This window comes from Polypterus senegalus, chromosome 7, assembly GCF_016835505.1.
Source record: "Polypterus senegalus isolate Bchr_013 chromosome 7, ASM1683550v1, whole genome shotgun sequence".
NCBI classification, from domain to species: domain Eukaryota; kingdom Metazoa; phylum Chordata; class Cladistia; order Polypteriformes; family Polypteridae; genus Polypterus; species Polypterus senegalus.
Genome location: NC_053160.1, coordinates 68,274,225 through 68,293,228, shown reverse-complemented (window position 1 = coordinate 68,293,228; position 19,004 = coordinate 68,274,225). Strand labels below are relative to the sequence as shown.

General features: G+C 39.3%; 1 protein-coding gene and 1 pseudogene across 3 annotated transcripts in view; both read left to right on the top strand.

Moving 5' to 3' along the window:
- Nucleotides 1-13,549, top strand: part of unc45b (unc-45 myosin chaperone B) — a 60,644-nt gene extending 47,095 nt beyond the window's left edge. For all 3 annotated transcript variants that reach the window (XM_039758803.1, XM_039758805.1, XM_039758804.1), the window contains exons 16-20: nt 827-940; nt 3,606-3,721; nt 5,755-5,872; nt 10,299-10,454; nt 12,833-13,549. In XM_039758803.1, the coding sequence (XP_039614737.1) occupies nt 827-940; nt 3,606-3,721; nt 5,755-5,872; nt 10,299-10,454; nt 12,833-13,093 (765 nt within the window). In that variant the 3' untranslated portion in view covers nt 13,094-13,549. The remainder of the gene's footprint in view (nt 1-826; nt 941-3,605; nt 3,722-5,754; nt 5,873-10,298; nt 10,455-12,832) is intronic.
- Nucleotides 13,550-17,194: 3,645 nt separating this feature from the next.
- LOC120532157 lies at nt 17,195-18,670 on the top strand (annotated as a pseudogene).
- The last annotated feature ends 334 nt before the right edge of the window (nt 18,671-19,004 follow it).

Sequence of the window (19,004 nt, the reverse complement as noted above, 5' to 3'; positions counted from 1 at the left end):
CTGCATTTTCACCTGTCCACACTGCAGTGATGAGACTATATTTTTAAAAGTATATAACTGGAGAGTGTTTTCAAAAGTCACCATTTTTTGGGAAGTATGGAATAAAGGCAAAAACAACAGCGTAGTGTGAATGGGTGAAGGCAGCCATGTTAACAATGGTATATCATGACAACAGTTAACTGGACCAGTAACAGAGCATATTACGTAAAGAAAACTTACACACATATGCACAGCCAATTGTATAAAAAAATGTAAAATATTTGCAGTAGTTTGACTTACCCTTGAAAGTCATCATTTTTCACTCAAGAGCATCTTCAGTTTAATGTGACTGGTTTTGCTTATCTAATTTTTCATGTATAATATGTCCTGCTTAAGACATCAATATTTCTGTAGCACCAGGGATGACACATGTTAATCAATTTCTAAGCAGAAATGACAATCAGGGGCTTATAATTTGTGAAATCTACAAAAACTAGAATTTACCCTAAGTGGGATAAGCAAGGTTTTTGTCACAACAAATACAACAAGTATTTCTTGACTTTGGGAAAATATTTATGCAAAAAAGAGATTCCCTTTAGAGTCATATATCTTTAAAAATATATTTAAGATACTAGGCATGTTTATTAATCTGTTGAGTGTAGAAGCAACATAGACAGCATTTCTCTTTTTGTTTTATAATCCTGTTAGCTGCAGATGTGTGCTCCCCTCTAGGGCAGACTCTTCTTTGCTTGTGTTGTGTGCTCAGCCAGCATATACAAATGTTAAAAGAGTTTCTCTGCTGTAAACACAGGCAGAAACTAAAGAGCTTTGTGTTTGTTTTATTCAGGCGCTGATTCCTTTGGCCCTGGAGGGCACAGAACTTGGCAAGGGAAAGGCATCTCATGCTCTGGCAAAGATTGCTGCATCTTCAAATCCTGAAACTGCCTTCCCTGGAGAGAGAGTAGGCACATTTTAATCATGTATTGTGGTCCCAAAGAATGCACGCATCTTTCCAAATTGTTTCTGTCAAGAAGTGGTTTGTTGTAAATTATTATAATAATGCAGGATGTTACTAATTGTTCAACAGATTATCAATAGATAGTCCCTGTGCTATTTAATGTCATGGGAGGGGTTCCTGTGCATAGAGTAACTGATATCTTTAAAAAATGTTACTAAGACAAATTTATTTTATATGAACAATTTATAAGTAAGGAGTCTTGGTAGCACAGTCATTAGCACTGCTACCTCACAGATTCAGGTTTGAATTGCCACTTAGTCGCATACTATGCTTGTGTGGCCTTTACCTGGAGTCTCTGGTTTCATCGCTCATGCTAAAGATAGCCTGATTTACCTGTTGTGTGTATTCTTGACTGCCATGCCATCTGAGGTTATGTTCTCTTTTGAGCCTGGTCCATGAAAATGAATATTAACATGAAGGAAAGAGGATTTTAAAATTATGAAATCTAATAAGCATTGAGGAAACTGATTCCAGATACTGAGAATTACAGCTTTGATCAATTTGGGATTATTAGAGGGGAACATCAAGGGTATATGAAGTGGCGGAAATGATCTGCAATATATGATCATATACACATATATTTAATCTGTTCATGACAAGGTTTTAATTGAGTTTGTTCAATTTTTTTAAGTAGGGACTATTGCAATTAGGGCTGCATACTTTATCAACATTATAGATAATAGTTTTATCAGTATCATTAAAATATTTTGAGTATTATTATATGGCTCCAATATTACTTCATTTATTTATTACTTTGGTCACTCTAATATTGAACTATCCTAACATACTATTTGTAGCATCTCTCATGCAGAAACAGTATGAATGTTTGTTATTTGCATTTTTACTCAGTATACTGTACATTATGCACAACATTTCAATAGATGTTGCAAAACATAAGAATCTCAAATCTGTTTAATCCACTGAGGTTTATGGGAGTCCAGAGTTTATCACAGAAGCATCAGGCGAAATGCAGGAGCCAGCCCTGGAGGGTACAGCAGTCCATCATAGTGCCCATTCATGCACACACCTGCACACCCAATGACGCTGTTCCATTTGACTTAAATTGTTTAAATAGTTATATCATAAAGTGAGGGGTCTGGCTTTAGAAAAGGAAACCAAAATGGAACTCCAGAGGGATGTACCTACATGATACCATCAATTGGCAATGTTAATGGAAGTCATTTGCATGGAAGTGAGGGGAATCGTTTTTAATCACTTGCCTCCAAATCAGGACAGAATGCAGTTCAATGCACAGTCACGCCATATGCAAAACTGAACGTTTCAAAGAGTAACTTCTACTCATGTGTGCAGTACGTTTACATCTCATATTAAGACATGGCGTTTCTGTAATCTGCAGTGGCAGTTACACCTGAAATGAAAAGTAGAAGTAATGAGAACACTAAATGTAAGATAGATTGGATTCACAAAGAAGACAAAAAATTAATAACCACCAAATTGCAGCTGATAGATATGGAATATTATTATATCTTTAGATCAAAGTACTGAGAAACATAAGTGCAAAAAGAAAATGATTTTTAACTTATTCTGTGGAGCTTTGTCCCTTCTTCTAACACACATTTTCAAATGTTAATAACCTGTTTGGCTAGGATTTCATCTTTAAGTGCATTTCAGTTCTTTTTTATATCACATGAAAGGACCTTTTCTTCATCTTCACATGTATGTGGTAATGTATAAAGGCACACTGCACTAAAAAGTCTGATAGCTAGTTATTAGGCATTAAATAACGATGATTGCTAGTTACCATAACTGAAAGTGTTAATGAATGAATCACTTCCTCCTTATTGAAAGTGAAGTGAAGTTCATATAAATGAACTCTGGTGTTACACAGGGATGTGTGTTTCATCTTCTTAGCTTCTTGCATAAAAGAAATGCTGTAATTAAATTATGTAAATTGATGTTATTCTCAATTTCTTTTTAAAGTAATGGAGTTTCTTTCTTTAGAAATTGGGGAGGAAGATTGCTTTGCAGATTAGTCACATATTCACTGGACTGTCATGTTCAGTTCCACAAGCCCATTCAAGGCTCCATTGCCCACATTATGTCAAATCATGCTATAGCAAATTCAGGTTGAGCACTTCAGAATGCATGCATCAGCTAAAAGTGCAGCACATTTCAATGTGTAAAGGCTCAGTGCCTCAGAAAATGAGCTTGTGTGTTTTTAGGAGCTCTCTGTTAATGCCAGGAATTAATAATAATAGGCAATAATATTAATCTTCATTCATAAACTGGTTTAACAGAAAAAATAGTTATAAAGAACTGTGTAATGTTGCCTCTCTATTAAGAACATGTGAGCATGTTATTTTCTTAGTCAGCGTGGCCTTATAGAGACCCCCAGCTCACAAAATGATGCCAATATAAAAAGAAAACATTTAGTGAAAATAAAGTACACAAAGGAGAATAAAGTAAAGCAGAAGGGCTGGTCCCCATGGTGTCAGATTGTATACACTCTAAGGATCATATTATTGTCACTTCTGTTAATCAGCTAACAGTTTAAGGATTAAAAAATCCCATAAACTATAAGGAATTTTCTTTACAAAATTCAGGTCTAAAAATCTTTAATGATTGTATATATGTGTCTTTTCTCAAGATTTATGAAGTCGTGCGACCTTTGGTTAGCCTTCTGAACACAGAGAAAGATGGTCTGCAAAACTACGAGGCACTTTTGTCACTTACAAATCTCTCAGGAATGAGTGAAAAACTCAGGTGAGTTATCAAAACGTGTCTGTTTGTGCACACAACACAAATCAGCTAAAATCTAATCGGCTAAAAAAAAAATGAAATACAGTTTAAGGAGTGACTCACGGATGATAAATACAGTACCTAGTGAATTGTTTATTATTCTTTACCAAACCAGAATTTACTGTAATTTTATAATTAAGCTTTAATGTACATAATATGCACACTCTTTGGTTGAAATTAAAAATGCTTAGCCTTTAAAAGAACATTGAATGTAGAAATGTGAGCATTTTTAACTTACTGAATAATATACTGTTTGTACAGGGTGAGCCAAAAAGAAATACCATATTTCAAATGTTTATTCTACAAAAATGCTACAAGATAAAATAAATTTCATTACAACACAAGAAAGGGTATACAAAATGGATTTTTTTTCAATGTGTTGTAAAAATGATGTCTTCAAGGTGGTGGCCATCATAAGCGATACACTCTTTGAGACAATTTCTGAAAGCTTGCATGACTCATTCTGTCATTTCAAGGGTAATAGCGGTGATTTTGTATCAAATAGCATCCTTGAGGGCTTCAAAGTTGTGAGGTCGGTGTATGTATACCTTCAACTTGAGATAGCCCCTCAAGAAGAAATCGCATGGAGTGGGATCAGGTGAACGTGAAGGCCACCTGACATCACAGTGCAGGAAGATTAGCTTCCCTGGAAACATCTCCTGCAAAACCTGCATGGATCTCCACACCGTATGAGCTGGCATCCACCATATCTATTTCTTCCAGTTGGGGCCGCAAAAAAATCCTCTAGCATTTCATTGTAACGTTCTGAAGCGATGATGACCATTGCTCCCCCCTCCTCAAAAAAGTAAGGGCATACAATGCCAAATTCTGCAACGGCTCACCAAACTGTAACACGCTTACTGTGCAGGTGTCTCTGATGAAGTTCACAAGGGCTGGTTTCAGTCCAATAGCAAAAGTTTTGCTTATTTACTTAACCATTCAAATGGAATTGTGCCTTGTTGCTGCATGATGATGGCACCTTGGTGAATGTTTTGCAGAATGTCCCAGTCGCCCTTAATGAGTTCCTGCACTACCATCATGGATGGAAATTAAGGTCCTCATGCAAAATCCTCTTTAAAGATATGTTGAAAATGCCTAAGGCAGAAGCATTTCTTGGAGACTGCAAAATTGATGCCCTTACAGCTTGGATGTTTTCAGGCATTTGTACGGTCCAAGGACGACCTGGAGATTTTCTGTTCAATGTTGTACCCATCTGTCTAAATTTAGCCAACCACTGAAGAATTTTTTTCCCATTTGGGACGTCACCGTTAGGAGAAATTCTGAAGTGTGTTCAGAAGGCATGTTGTGTAGTGATGATAGATTTGTGGTTTTTGAAGAACGATTTGATAGTGAAAGCATGGTGCACACCGGACCAAAGCATGTTGCCGACTGAAAACTACAAGGGATCGCTTATCAAAGGACCCCCACCCCAACCCACTTGGCTGCCTCTACCTCAAGCAATGACCTTGAGAAATGTGATACTTAATTTTGGCTCACCCTGCATAATAAGAGTTGTCAAAGTGTGACTTACAGGAAAATAAATTTTGCTGTACAGCAGAAGGCAGAAGTCAGATTTGTGACCAAGACCATTGGAAGAAAAACCTGCATGACACCACGAAAACACACAGAATCCACACAGATTTTCACCCATGATGCTAACCACTGCGCGCCTGCTATAGTTATCTTAATATTCTCAGAGCAAATTCCAACTTACGTGTATATATAAAATTAAATACTTTAAACACCTATAGTAGTAAGTTTTAAGTTGTTTAATTTGTGGAATTTCACACTAGATGTGTTTAATACATTTCCGTAATATTGAATACATTTGTAGCTGTTTTTATGTTGTATGTTGTTAGTTTGTGAGTTGGGAGTATCGCCAGTAGGCTGCCACATACCTACCTGGTACAAATTGCCTTTTTATAGTTTTTTTGGGCAAGTTGTAAGCTGTATTACTATAAAATCTTTTAATTTATGCCAAACATTTTAAATTATAGGAAGAAGATCATTAAAGAGAACGCTCTGGCGGATATTGAAAATTACATGTTTGAGGAGCATGACCAGATCCGGCAGGCAGCCACAGAGTGTATGTGCAATCTCACTGTTTGCAAAGAGGTCAGTATATGAATGGTGTTACACGCAGCACCTGATGATTACAGATTAAAGTGCTATATGACCACAGGGGCTTTGGTGGGCTGGGTTTCACGTGACAGTTAAGTAATAATAAAAGTAGGTGTTGTCTACAGTCCTAATTGATAATTTCCACTTAAAAATAGGACTGTTAATTGACAGCATATCATTACATGTCAATTTTACATGCATGAGACTTACATTACTAAACTTGTTACTGTCAAAGCCATACTGTTTTTAGAAAAAGAGAAGAACAGCCACAGGCTATCAGTCAGCAAATGAAAGCTGGAAAAAAGGTAATACCAAAGATTAGGCACATTAATACAAGTAGCTTACTTCAGGTATAAAGACAATAACATTTTCAAACTTGCATATTCAACCAATTTAGACTCAGAAAGACTGGAGACAGAATTGGGTGCAATGCTAGAGCCAACCCCATAGCATGGCCCACTGACAAACATACACATACTTACACACACAAAACTGCACCCCTACTCTTAGAGACGCCAAATAACGTAATCTGAATGTTTTGTGGATGTGGCTGGAATATCAGACTAGCTGGAGAAACTCACATAGACACACGGGATAAGGATAACTGGAACCCAGACACAGCAGTGATAAACACTCTGCTGCCATGCCACTTGGGGATATGTCTCCTAATAAAACACAGTGTTATCAACTGTGTTCTGAGATTTTTCAGAGAAAAGCCAAGCAAAATGACCCCTTTTATTGGCTAACTAAAAAGATTACAATATGCAAGCTTTCGAGGCAACTCAGGCCCCTTCTACGGGCGAAATGTAATCTTGCCTGAGATTTTTCAGTTAAGACAGACATAGGTTTTGAGGTAAGGTAGTTATGCTCACTGGGTGGCATGGTGGCGCAGTGGTAGCACTGCTGCCTCGCAGTTACGAGACCTGGGTTCGCTTCCCGGGTCCTCCCTGCGTGGAGTTTGCATGTTCTCCCCGTGTCTGTGTGGGACTCCTCTGGGTTCTCCAGTTTCCTCCCACAGTCCAAAGACATGCAGGTTAGGTGGATTGGCAATTCTAAATTGGTCCTAGTGTGTGCTTGGTGTTTGTGTGTGTCCTGTGGTGGGTTGGCACCCTGCCCTGGATTGGTTCCTGCCCTGTGCTGGCTGGGATTGGCTCCAGCAGACCCCTGTGTTCGGATTCAGCAGGTTGGAAAATGGATGGATAGTTATGCTCACTAATTATGGAACCAGGGAGTAGCAACATGTTATATGTTGATTAACACATGCAAGTAAGAGTTTAACTCTGCAGTCACTCATCAATTTACAGCTGACCGAGTTGAGGCGATTTGAATTTATGGTGAGGGCCTTAGGAAAACAATATGGCAATAATGTTCTAGAAATTGACAAAGCTAGCTGCAGTAATTAATCTTACATTATTATTAGCGTTATTTCACAAGGTCCCATATTATAATTGACTCTTTTTGGGCCCTTTAACGTTTGTTTTGATCAGTGCTGCTCTTTGTGGCTATTTTTTATATATTCAGCCTGTACTGCCTTCCTTACACCAGTGTTTCTCAACCTATGTGGTCCCGAACACCAGTTTTGCCATTTTACATTCATTGAAGACCCACTAGCAGCTACTGCAAACCATCCCCTCACTTAAAAACAGGGAAACATATCATCCAGCGCTGCAGATTGCTTAGGAGACCCACCGCTACCCACTAATGAATCAACAACAGCAACTATGGTTGCTACCCATTGGTTGAGAAACACTGGCTTAGGTGACCCAGTGTGAGCCCCGTGACCTACCAGTGGCTCCATCCAGTAGTTGAGAAACAGATAGATCAGTTTGTACGATTCTGTACCAGCAGTTAAAATATGCCTACCAGTAACCTCCACAAGACCTCCATTGAAATTTCAATGGTCTACATACTTTGTGACTGACATATGGCCAAACTGATATAGGGAGCTGTAAATCAACACATGACTGTACTCTGTAAATACAGATATGCCCATAATAACCCTTTACGCCAATACTGTATGCCTTGTTGTTTTCCTTTTGCAGTTAAGTCATACAATGCAGACACAGTTATGTGGTGAGACCTATAAGTCCTCTATATGAAATGTCTCAAAAATGTCTGAACATCTAGTGGGTGGGATTGAGTTGCAGAAACTTAATGAGACCTGGGTTTTAATCCCAGTCTGTCCTTGTCTGTGTGGAGTAGATATATCCTCCCTGGAATCTTGTGGTTTCCTCCTATAACCTAAAGATGTGCATGATGGTTGTAAATTGGTCCTGGGCTGATGTGCAAGTGTCAGTATGGCCTGTGATTGCTTGGCATCCCTTTGAGGACTTGCTTGGAATAGGCAAAGTAATTAGGTGTTGGTAAAGGTACTGCATACTTGAGTGGGTCAGGCAGAAGACAGTAGTCATTTTTCTGTCCTACTCTCTTCTTTTTTCTGAGTTTTGGCCTTATTTAATTTATATATGACTTTCAGTACAAAAACAGGTGACCAGTGGCAGATAGCCCAATATTCTTCATTCTTTCTTGCAGAAACAATGTGGCATTCTAGCCAATGATGTCTGGAACTGATAAAGGCTGAAAGTGTCTTTAAATAACCACAAAAAAGCAAAAATAAACTATACAATGATAATTTCATAATAATAGCTTTTTAAAAAAATGACAGTGAGAGTGTGTAATTAATCCACATTTCATCCAAATCCTGATGGCCTGTACATTTTTTCAGCTGTTTAAAAAAACATCACAACAAGAATTTATTTTTTTTAAATGTTTACTGACCTTGTGCGGTTTGTAGTGATGACCAAGAAACATTTTTTATGTCATGTTTTCATTCACAATGGAGGTAACAATGTTTTAGATAGAATAGGAGCCAATGCATTTTTGGCTAAAATATTGTAGCGAGGGTCCTCCCAGCATGGAGTTTGCATGTTCTCCCTGTGTCTACGTGGGTTTCCTCCGGGTACTCCAGTTTCCTCCCACAGTCCGAAGACATGCAGGTTAGGTGTATTGGCGATTCTAAATTGTCCCTAGTGTGTGCTTGGTGTGTGGGTGTGGGTGTGTGCGCGCCCTGCCTGGGGTTTGTTTCCTGCTTTGCATCCTGTGTTGGCTGGGATTGGCTCCAGCAGACCCCCGTGACCAATGTGTTAGGATATAGTTGGTTGGATAATGGATGGATGGATGGATGGATATTGTAGCGACCCCACATACTAGGTTTGGAAAATGGTTGCAAGAAACAGTTTATTCAAAAATAGCAAATGCAAAGCAACTATAAAGGAAATTACTCAGGAACTATTTACTCCTAACAATAAACCACTCAGGGTGGCACGCTGGCGCAGTGGTAACGCTGGTGCCTTGCAGTTAGGAGACCCGGGTTCGCTTCCCAGGTCCTCCCTGCATGGAGTTTGCATGTTCTCCCTGTGTCTGCGTGGGTTTCCTCCAACTGTCCAAAGACATGCAGGTTAGGTGGATTGTCGATTCTAAATTGGCCCTAGTGTGTGCTTGGTGTGTGTGTCTTGTGGTGGGTTGGCACCCTGGCCGGGATTGGTTCCTGCCTTGTGCCCTGGGATTGGCTCCAGCAGATTCTCGTGACCCAGTGTTCATATTCAGCGGGTTGGAAAATGGATGGATATGAACCACTCATTGTTATGGCCATGAGAGATGCCCTACAACTATTTAGAACTTTCTCTCACACACCTGGCTTCCATTCCACTACAATTCCCCTCACCTTCCACCTTCTCTTGCTGAAGTCAAATCCTTCAGGAATCCTCCCGCCCTTCTTTTTATCTCACCCGTTCAAGGGACCATAGCTTTTCTTAAACCCAGTGTCAGTCAGACAGACGGTCCACCATGCTGCTCTCCACCTCCCTACGGAAAATTAAAGTAGTCCGGTGTTACTGACCATTGACATGTTTTCTATCAGAACTGTTGTTACCTCCATTCTGTATGAAAATGTTAGGTTAAAAACTTTTCTTAGCCATCACTACAAACCTTGAGGGAAGTACCATATAAAAAGTATTATTTTTGGGTGTAGTTCTCCTTTAAGAAATCTGGGCTTCATAGAAGAGTGGCAAAATGGAAGCTGTTAGAACAAAGTCCTTATCAGATCTTGAGTTCAGTTTACTGGGAAGGCACATGAGAGACTCTGAGACAGGGGAAACATTTTTCTTTGAAAAAATTAAGAGGTGGGGGCATAGCTGTTTTAAAGGTCTTCCTGCCTGAGTTTTGAAATTTTCAATGGGATGGACTTATTTTAAAGGAAATGGCACTTTAAATAGCTTATGTTACATTAACATGGTTGCATGTATTTATTGAAAAATGATTTTACAAACAATGTACCTTAAAAATCTACAAGGGCATTGGGGGTTTAGAGCTAAGGAAGAAAATGATATCTGAATGATGGTGATGGGAACACATTTTACAGGTGCAAGAAAGGTTCATGGCTGAGGGCAACGATCGCCTCAAACTCCTGGTTTTGTTATGTGGAGAAGACGACTTTAAAGTTCAGAGAGCAGCAGCAGGGGCCCTGGCAATGCTAACAGCTGCACAAAAGACGTTATGTACTAAGGTTACGGAAGTGGTAAGTACATCATGAACCTTCCCACTAAAACCAAGTGGCTCTAAAACTTTCATATCCTTATGCTGCAATTCAAACTTGCAATGGTCATTCTGTTTTCAAGTGTGAAGTGACACGAGCTGATTTAGTTATTTCACTTTGCCAGTTCAGCCCTCATCACTCTCGTAAAAATCTAAAAATACCTGTACTTGATTTTTAAAATGCTTTGGATGAATTTATTAGATAAACAAATGAATATAAAGTTATGCAATATTGAGTAGCTATGAGATATAACAAAGAAGACATCTGATGTAGCACATATCTGTGATTTTTAGTTTACCGCTAAACCACTGAGTTCTAATGCAGCAACAGAGAAACAAAAAAGAAAACAGTATGAACTGTAAAACCCTAAAAGTTTGAGCCCACAAAAGAAATGAGGACTTTATTGAAGAATTTGCTTTGTTCACTTTTCTCTATTTGCACAGAAATGAGCACCTGCCTACAATCATCTGTCTCTTACTGAGTAAACGAGTAAATGAAAATGTTGTGGAATTTCAAAAATAAATCAAAAGCCAAAGACACACAGCAACACAGAGAACAGAGAGCCCGTTTTTTTGTGCTGAAAATTATACTTTGTCTTAAAAGGAAAGGCAACCAGGAGATGAAGGAAAAGACAAAAGAGTTGTCAAAAAAGCAGGTGATAAGTTAGTAACCAGGAAAATAATAGTAATAATAATTCTTTGCATTTGTATAGCGCTTTCCTCACTACTCAAAGCACTCAGCAATTGCAGGTTAAGGGCCTTGTTCAAGGGCCCAACAGAGCAGAGTCCCTTTTGGCATTTACGGGATTCGAACCGGCAACCATCTGATTGCCAGTGCAGATCCCTAGCCTCAGAGAAAACAGAAAACAACAATCAAGAAAAACAAAATTAAATTGTTGAACAAAACTCAAACAAGTGAAAGTAAGATTTAAAAATCTGCTAAACAAAGTTATAAAATAAATGCAGTTAGAAGTCGTTCAGCATTATCCCAATACTTGGATACTGTGTTTACCACACCACCATGTTTATTAGTGTGTGGTGATGATGTCACACGTGTCATTGATCATGTGATTAGTGTTTATTACCTTGACAGTAAAACAAAATGGTGGTGCCGAAGGAACAGGAAAACAAAACGGTGACTAAAGTTTTCAAAAATAAAAGATAAACCAAAATCAAATCATAACTGGGAATTCTTGACTGTTATAATTTGCCTGGGTCACATGACTGTACAGCGCACCGGTGTGGTGTTTTGTGAATTTTGAGACCTGCAACCCTTTTTGAGATTTTGGAGAGATAGGAGCATAGCCCTAGGTAGACAATCATCAACAGCTTTTGATTTTAATGATTCTTCATTCATTTAAGGCTCCCAGTATAAAGTTATGACCCTTTTGGAGAAATCATGATCAAACCAATTCTGACTGATTCAAATTGCTACTCTGGACAAAGTCTACTTAAAGTCTTATTTTCTGCTAAGCTTAAGTTTACTTACACCGTATATGGATTTAGTCATTATCAAAGAGTGTGCTGTGCCTATTGTGAACTATTAAAAATAGGACCCTAAATTGTAACTTACGTAGTTCTTTAGTTATACAATTCAAAATTAATCTTTGATGTGGAATTTACATCTTTTTTTATTCATTTTGGGAATCTGTTTACTGAAACTGTGTTTTCAGCCACCAAAAGTGTATTGATTCGAAAGTAATTTTAGAAGAATGTACACTTGAAAACAGTGGATCTAGTATAGCAGTGTGGATGAGGAAAATAGAGCTTTTTGAAAATACTGACATATAATTCTCATGTGATCAGGCACCAACTTCATTTTTTAGAACATTAGAAAAATTGTGACAGGAATAGGCTATTTAGCCCAATAAGCTCATCTATGCTATACAGCTAGATTATCCAAAAAAAAATACTAAGTCAAGATTTGAAGGACCCTACACAGCAACAATGAATTAGTAGCTCATTTCTGCATTATTTATGTGCATTCATGTTTGGATACAGGAGTTGAAAACCACTGTTTTTAACGTACAGTCCCTATCTGGCACACCTTGTGGAATCTCTAAGTTGAGGGAAGAGATTCTTGATCACAGCTATAGTTTATTAAATGTTGTAAATAACATTAAAAAACCGTAAGCACTTCAGCAAAGCTCTTTCAAAAACTGGGAAATGAGGTATCTAAGTATCAACAAGTTCAATGGGAGGCAGTAGTCTAGTTCTGTAGTTGAGTAGTCCTGATGGATAATTGTGTTCCACAAAAAAAAAAATTTAATCATTTTGTTCAAGCAGATTTTTCAGTAGTTGAACACTGTATTCCAATGATGATTCTGAGGTATTTAAAAAAAAAATTTGGTATCATTGCAGACTACACAATGGCTGGAGATTCTTCAGAGACTTTGTCTTCATGAAAAGCCAGAGGTCCAGCATCGAGGTGTTGTGATTGTTTTCAACATGATCAACGCAGACAACGAGCTGGCCAGAAAGTTAATTGAAAGCGAGATGTTGGAGATTCTTACTGTCCTTGCTAAACTGGAGGACGATCCTCATAAACAGGAGGCGATTGATGTCGCCCGCAGCTGCCTCGGCAAGGCCATGGACTGTGGACTGATCAAGCCTGCCTCATAAGCCAACAGGATCAAAGCAGCAGAGTGGCTTTTTATAACAAGCTAAGGCTGTCTCTACAGATCGTATTTTATCAATTAATAGGGCAGCCCTCCATGTCACTGTATTTCACATGTTTAGGCTCTGTCATCTAATGAAAATATTGTGAGAGGCACAAGTAGGCGATGTTTCTGCTGGTACTGAAAAACATGTTGATTGCTAGGTCATGGCGAAAACAAAACTTAAGCAGAATTTTTTTAATTTTCTTGAAAACTGAGGTTTTTTTGCTTTTATTTATTTTTCAGATATTTTAAATCTAACTTCATTACAGTATTACAGTAATGACACAAAAATTTACCAAAATGAAGCTGCAGAAACCAATTTAGTCTGGTGGGCTTCAATTTCTTTTGTTTGTTATCATTTGTTATAGGCAATCTTGTGGAGCAGTGTTTTATAATAATAATACAAACTTTTATGGAATTGATTGGTGTTTTTTTTAAGCATTTTAGGAGTAACTTATTTAAATAAACTAAAAGTGTAACACAGAGACCGGTGTAATTCAGAGGTAACTAGTGTGTGGTTCCACTGCATGCAGTCAAAGAATCAAATCTCCATTTTGCCCACTGTCATGTTTTCCAGACTTATGACAGGAAAAGATCATTTAGTTCAATACTTTAATGCTACATGCAAACTACTGAACACAACAGTCTCAACTGCTTTTCTAACGTCTTTGATGACCATCACCACAAACTGCCTTATTCAGCAAACAAGGGTGTAATACAAAGCCACCCATAAGCTTCCATAACAATAAAGAAAATTAACAAGAGACATTATAAATAAAATCTAAAATGAAAAGTCCACTCTCAGCCTGAAAACCTGATGGTTTGTGTGTGAATGACAGACATCTGACCTGTCACAGGCTGGTGTTTCCTTTATGTGGCTCACATGATACAAACAACTGTATGACCTTATTTAAAATCACCATTAAACTTCACAAAAAGAATGCTCCAATAATATATATTTTATATAGTGTTTCCAGTGGATGGATACAAAATGTGGCATAGTCAGATTTTTATCAAATGAAAGAATAGAAAATATGAATCATGAAACAGACTAGGTCACAGAGGAGAAGCCTGATGGAAATAGTAGGCCACAGATCTGTCATTCAGTTCATCTATCCATCTATCCTTTTGTTTGTCCATCCACAAATTTTGCTGTTTTTCCTTCCATTTCATCCATCTGTTTGTCCATTGTAACCAGTAGGGGGAGCCACTGAGCCACCCAAACCCCCCCCCCAGACACAATTAAAATGTTCATATAAAGGTTGTTCATTTTACACAATACCTTCAAGATTGGAAAACCACAGCCAAAGTATAGGCACCACAGATAATTTTATTTTCTCCTTCCACTCCTCCACATAAGCATTGTCTGTTGCCTCCTGACTCGGACTCCTCGGAAGCTACTTTTATGCCAGACACGGTAGTACTTCCGGTGCCATAGAACCACATGAGGGAAATATTTCTGGGTAATATGGAAACTGCAGAGAACTGGGAGGTCCTCTCCTCACGGCGCCCAGTGGCGGCACTCTAGGACCCCAACAGTGCTGCACTTTTGCATTACAAGTTCCAAGCAACCCTGTGGGTGTCAAAACTGGGACCAAGCCAGGGGAGCACTGCCACATCTCGTATTGAGAAAAGAATTGCTCTTGATAGAATGTCTCATCAGTCCATACATTATCTTTCTACCCTAAATGGGATATGAAATGCAAAGCATGTGAGAGCCGGCTTGGAGTTTGCTCTGGTGTAATGAGCCAAAAACTAAACACTTTGGACAGAACTTCAAGAACTATGTCTGGCGAAGACCAACCATTGCTCATCACCTGCCTAATACCATCTATACAATGTAGCATGGGGGTGGCAGTGACATGCTATAAGGCATTTCTCAGCAGGAGTGACAGGGAGACTGGTCAGAGTTGTGGGACGGATGAATGCAGTCAAATTCCTTGAATAAAACCTGCTTCAGAGAACATGCAACTTCAGACTGGGGCAAAGGTTCACATTTCAGTATGGCAAAGACCCAAATCCAAAGCTAGAGTGACTTCAGGACAAGTGTCTGACACTCCTTGAGTGGTGCAATCAAAGCTCAGACTTAAACCCCTTAGAATATCAGTGGAGAGACCTTACCATGGCAGTTTACAGATGTTTTCCACCTAATCCAAATGCTGCCAGAAATAATGAGATTAACTGCCTAAATCCAGGTGTGCTTGTAGAGACATATCCAAGAAGACTTGACGCTGTAATTGCTGCCAGAGGGGCTACTACTAATCATTGACTTAAGGGTCTGAATACGTATATGAATGACAGATTTCAGTGTTTGATTTTTAGTAAACTTGTAAACCTTTAATAATAATAAGTTACATTTATAGAGTGCCTTTCACAAACCTAAGGTCGCCTTACATACAGAGTAAATTAAAAAAATAATTTACACAGAAGACAAAAGTTTGTAGAAGAGGAAAGTTTTCAGTTGAGATTTAAAAGTGCAGAAAGAGGAGCAATCAGTGGCGAATGAAATCATTGAAACTTTAAACTTTTATATTGTAACAGATGCAAAAGGCCATTTTTTATTGTTGAGTGGATGTGTGGGTACGGGCTCCCCTCTGCAAATTACTGAGCCGCATAAAGGCTGTTTTATACTTCACGCTGGGTGCGAGGGGGTCGAGGAGAAAATGACATCAGACTTGGAAAAAGTACAGAACCGTGAATTTCAAAGAGAGGCTGGTTACGCTTGTGCCAGAGTAATGAACGAGGGGCTGAATATGACACAACCAGTCATCAAAACAAAAGGTAGGCATGCAATGCATTTGAAATTCCTCTGCCCATCATATAGGTTCCCTGTTATGCAGATACCTGTGCCCAGTGGAATTCAGTTGTCCCTTCTGATTTCACACAGAAACACTAAGGTGTGATTGTCACCGATCTCCTTGTGTTTGTGCATCTTTGCATGCCGTTTCTCTTTTGATTTGTCGCATACTCCATGCAAAATGCCAGCAGTAAATATGTACGAGTGACTGCCTGCCCGCTGTTAAATCACGTACTGGAATTTAATGATGACGTCTGTGTTTTAAGGTTGCAGGTGTATTATTGTCGTTTCACTAGACTGCTCAGTGATTGATGGCGGACAATAAACGTTGTTAAAATGGTATCAAAAATGTCACTTTGTTAGTTGTTAATTCACTTGTTTTGGTATGCGCAGGATATTTTCTGTTGCCAATAAATTCTTCAACGGGAGCTCGTCAACAAAGAAACATGGAAAATAAGATTTAGTAAAAAATAATAATAGTAATAATTATAATTAATAATTCATTACTTGACATCCAAGAACTGTACAAAGACATTTTAATTAACCCTACTATTACCCTAGGGTCGGTACCGACCCGTTTTCAAGTTTTAAATGCATAAAAGTACCACATACATTTTGTTTACTGCATCAAGGCTTTTTCCATTTTTCTGAAACTTCCATTTAAACAAAAAAAAAAAAAAAGGTAAATTATTTCTCTAATCAGAAATTCACTGCCTGTGGTCTTACCGGGTCGGCCACGCCCAGGGTACAATAAGAGATCATAAAACAATAAATACTGGCCAAACTTAAGTTACAGTATAAACACACTCTCAGCTCACTCTGGCCCCACACCCCACACAACTCTGTCAGGTAGCAGGCCTCTCCCATCCCCCTAGCTGTAGTCAGGGGCTTATCTCTTCACACCTCCCCCGAGTAAAAAAACAGAGACAGCCCAGACAAAACAGACCCAGACCAGTTCAGTTTGGTGATTGTGACTGGAGAGAAAGCATCTAATTTGCAGAGGTAAAAATGGCCAGATTCACAGCACTCCAAGCTCTGGATCATATCCTAGCTGAAGGACAAGTTCCAGAGTGGCACAGCGACACTGATGAGGTGGACTCAGAGGAGGAAGACATTGTGGAGTGTCAGTCAGAAGACACAGACACAGAGTCTGAGGAGGAGATCACCTCTGAAGCAGTTTCCCCACCAGCTGAAGTACTACAGTCCAAGAATGGCAGCATCTCCTGGAGGTTAGTACCACCTGACGAGACTTGCAGGACAACTGGCAGGGCAGCTGCTGAAAATATCATCAGAATGACTCCTGGGGTCACAAGGTTTGCCATAACAAGGATAAGTGACATCAAAACAAGTTTTGAACAGTTCATGCCATCATCGCTGAAAAAAATAATACTTGACATGACAAACCTAGAAGGACAAAAAGTCTACGGAGACACATGGATTGACTTTGATGAAGAATTCCTGGATGCTTATATTGGAATTCTTCTTCTTGCTGGAGTATACCGATCCAGCAATGAGGCCACAGCCAGTCTCTGGGACACAGCAACAGGCAGAAATATTTTTCGGGCCACGATGTCACTGAAGAGCTTCCACATGATCTCGAGAGTCCTCAGGTTTGACAACCGAGACATGAGAGCAAGACGTGACAAGCTTGCTCCCATAAGGGATGTCTGGGAGAGATGGGCGCAGCACCTGCCTTTGATGTTCAATCCAGGGCCAGAGGTTAGACGAGCGTCTTGTGCCTTTCCGGGGAAGATGCCCTTTCCGGCAATACATGCCCAATAAGCCAGCCAAATACGGGATAAAAATCTGGGCAGCCTGTGATGCAAGAACAAGCTATGCTTGGAACATGCAAATTTACACAGGAAAACCTGAAAGTGGCATCCCTGAGAGGAACCAGGGAAGACGTGTAGTCCTTGACTTGACAACTGGACTGTGCGGACACAATATTACATGTGACAATTTTTTTACAAGTTTTGATCTTGGACAGGAACCTCTGAGGCGAAAGCTCACCATGGTGGGCACTATCAAAAAAAATAAACCTGAGCTGCCCGCTGAAATTGTGAATTTGAAGAACAGGGCACCACTGTCTTCAAAATTTGCCTTTACAGACACAACCACTATTGTGTCATATTGTCCAAAAACCGGAGTGTGATACTCATGTCCACACTCCACAAGGACACTGCTGTGTCATCAGCAAAAGAGAAAAAGCCCATCATTATTTTGGATTACAATAAAAACAAAGGAGGGGTGGACAACCTGGACAAGCTGACTGCCACCTATACATGCCAGCGCATGACCAGGAGATGGCCAGTGGTATTGTTCTACAATATGCTGGATGTGTCAGCCTACAACGGATTTGTGTTGTGGACCCAAATCCACCAAGGGTGGAATGCAGGGAAGAATCAAAGGCGAAGAATGTTTCTCCAAGAACTAGGGGATTCTCTTATAAAGGGACACATTCAAAAAAGGGAACGGGTCCCCCGAGACCCAGCTGCTGCAGCTGTGGTCAGAGAGCTGCAGACCACGGCAAGCACTCCGTCCACGTCAGCAGGAAGACGAAGAGCTTCAGCACCAGCATTCTTCCCTTTAGCCAGCCCTGCCACAGCCACAGACCCAGGCCCAGAGAGGCTGCCGGATTCCAAAAGAAAGCGCTGTCAGGTCTGCCCAAGCAGCAAGGACAGAAAACCAATTCCATGTGTGCCAAATGCAAGAAATATATTTGCAAGGAGCACACTAAAAATGTCACTTACTGTCCTACTTGCACATAGTGTAAACATACAGTAGCAATCCTGCTCCTGGAGAGCTACCACCCTACCACCGTACTACTAATTCTATTGGTTTGATTGTTTGTTTGATCTACATTTTGTAATTTATTTTGTATTTTATTTTGTCTTACTTGTTTGGCTTTGTCTTTGTGATTGAATTAAAGTTCAACTTTTGCCTTCTTCTTGAAGTAAATATATATGGGTCAAAACTGACCCTAACACCACAGATGTTACTAATATTAATAATATTGATATTGATAGTAATATTATTAAAATAAAAAATTGTAATTTTTTTTTTTTTACAGTTGTGT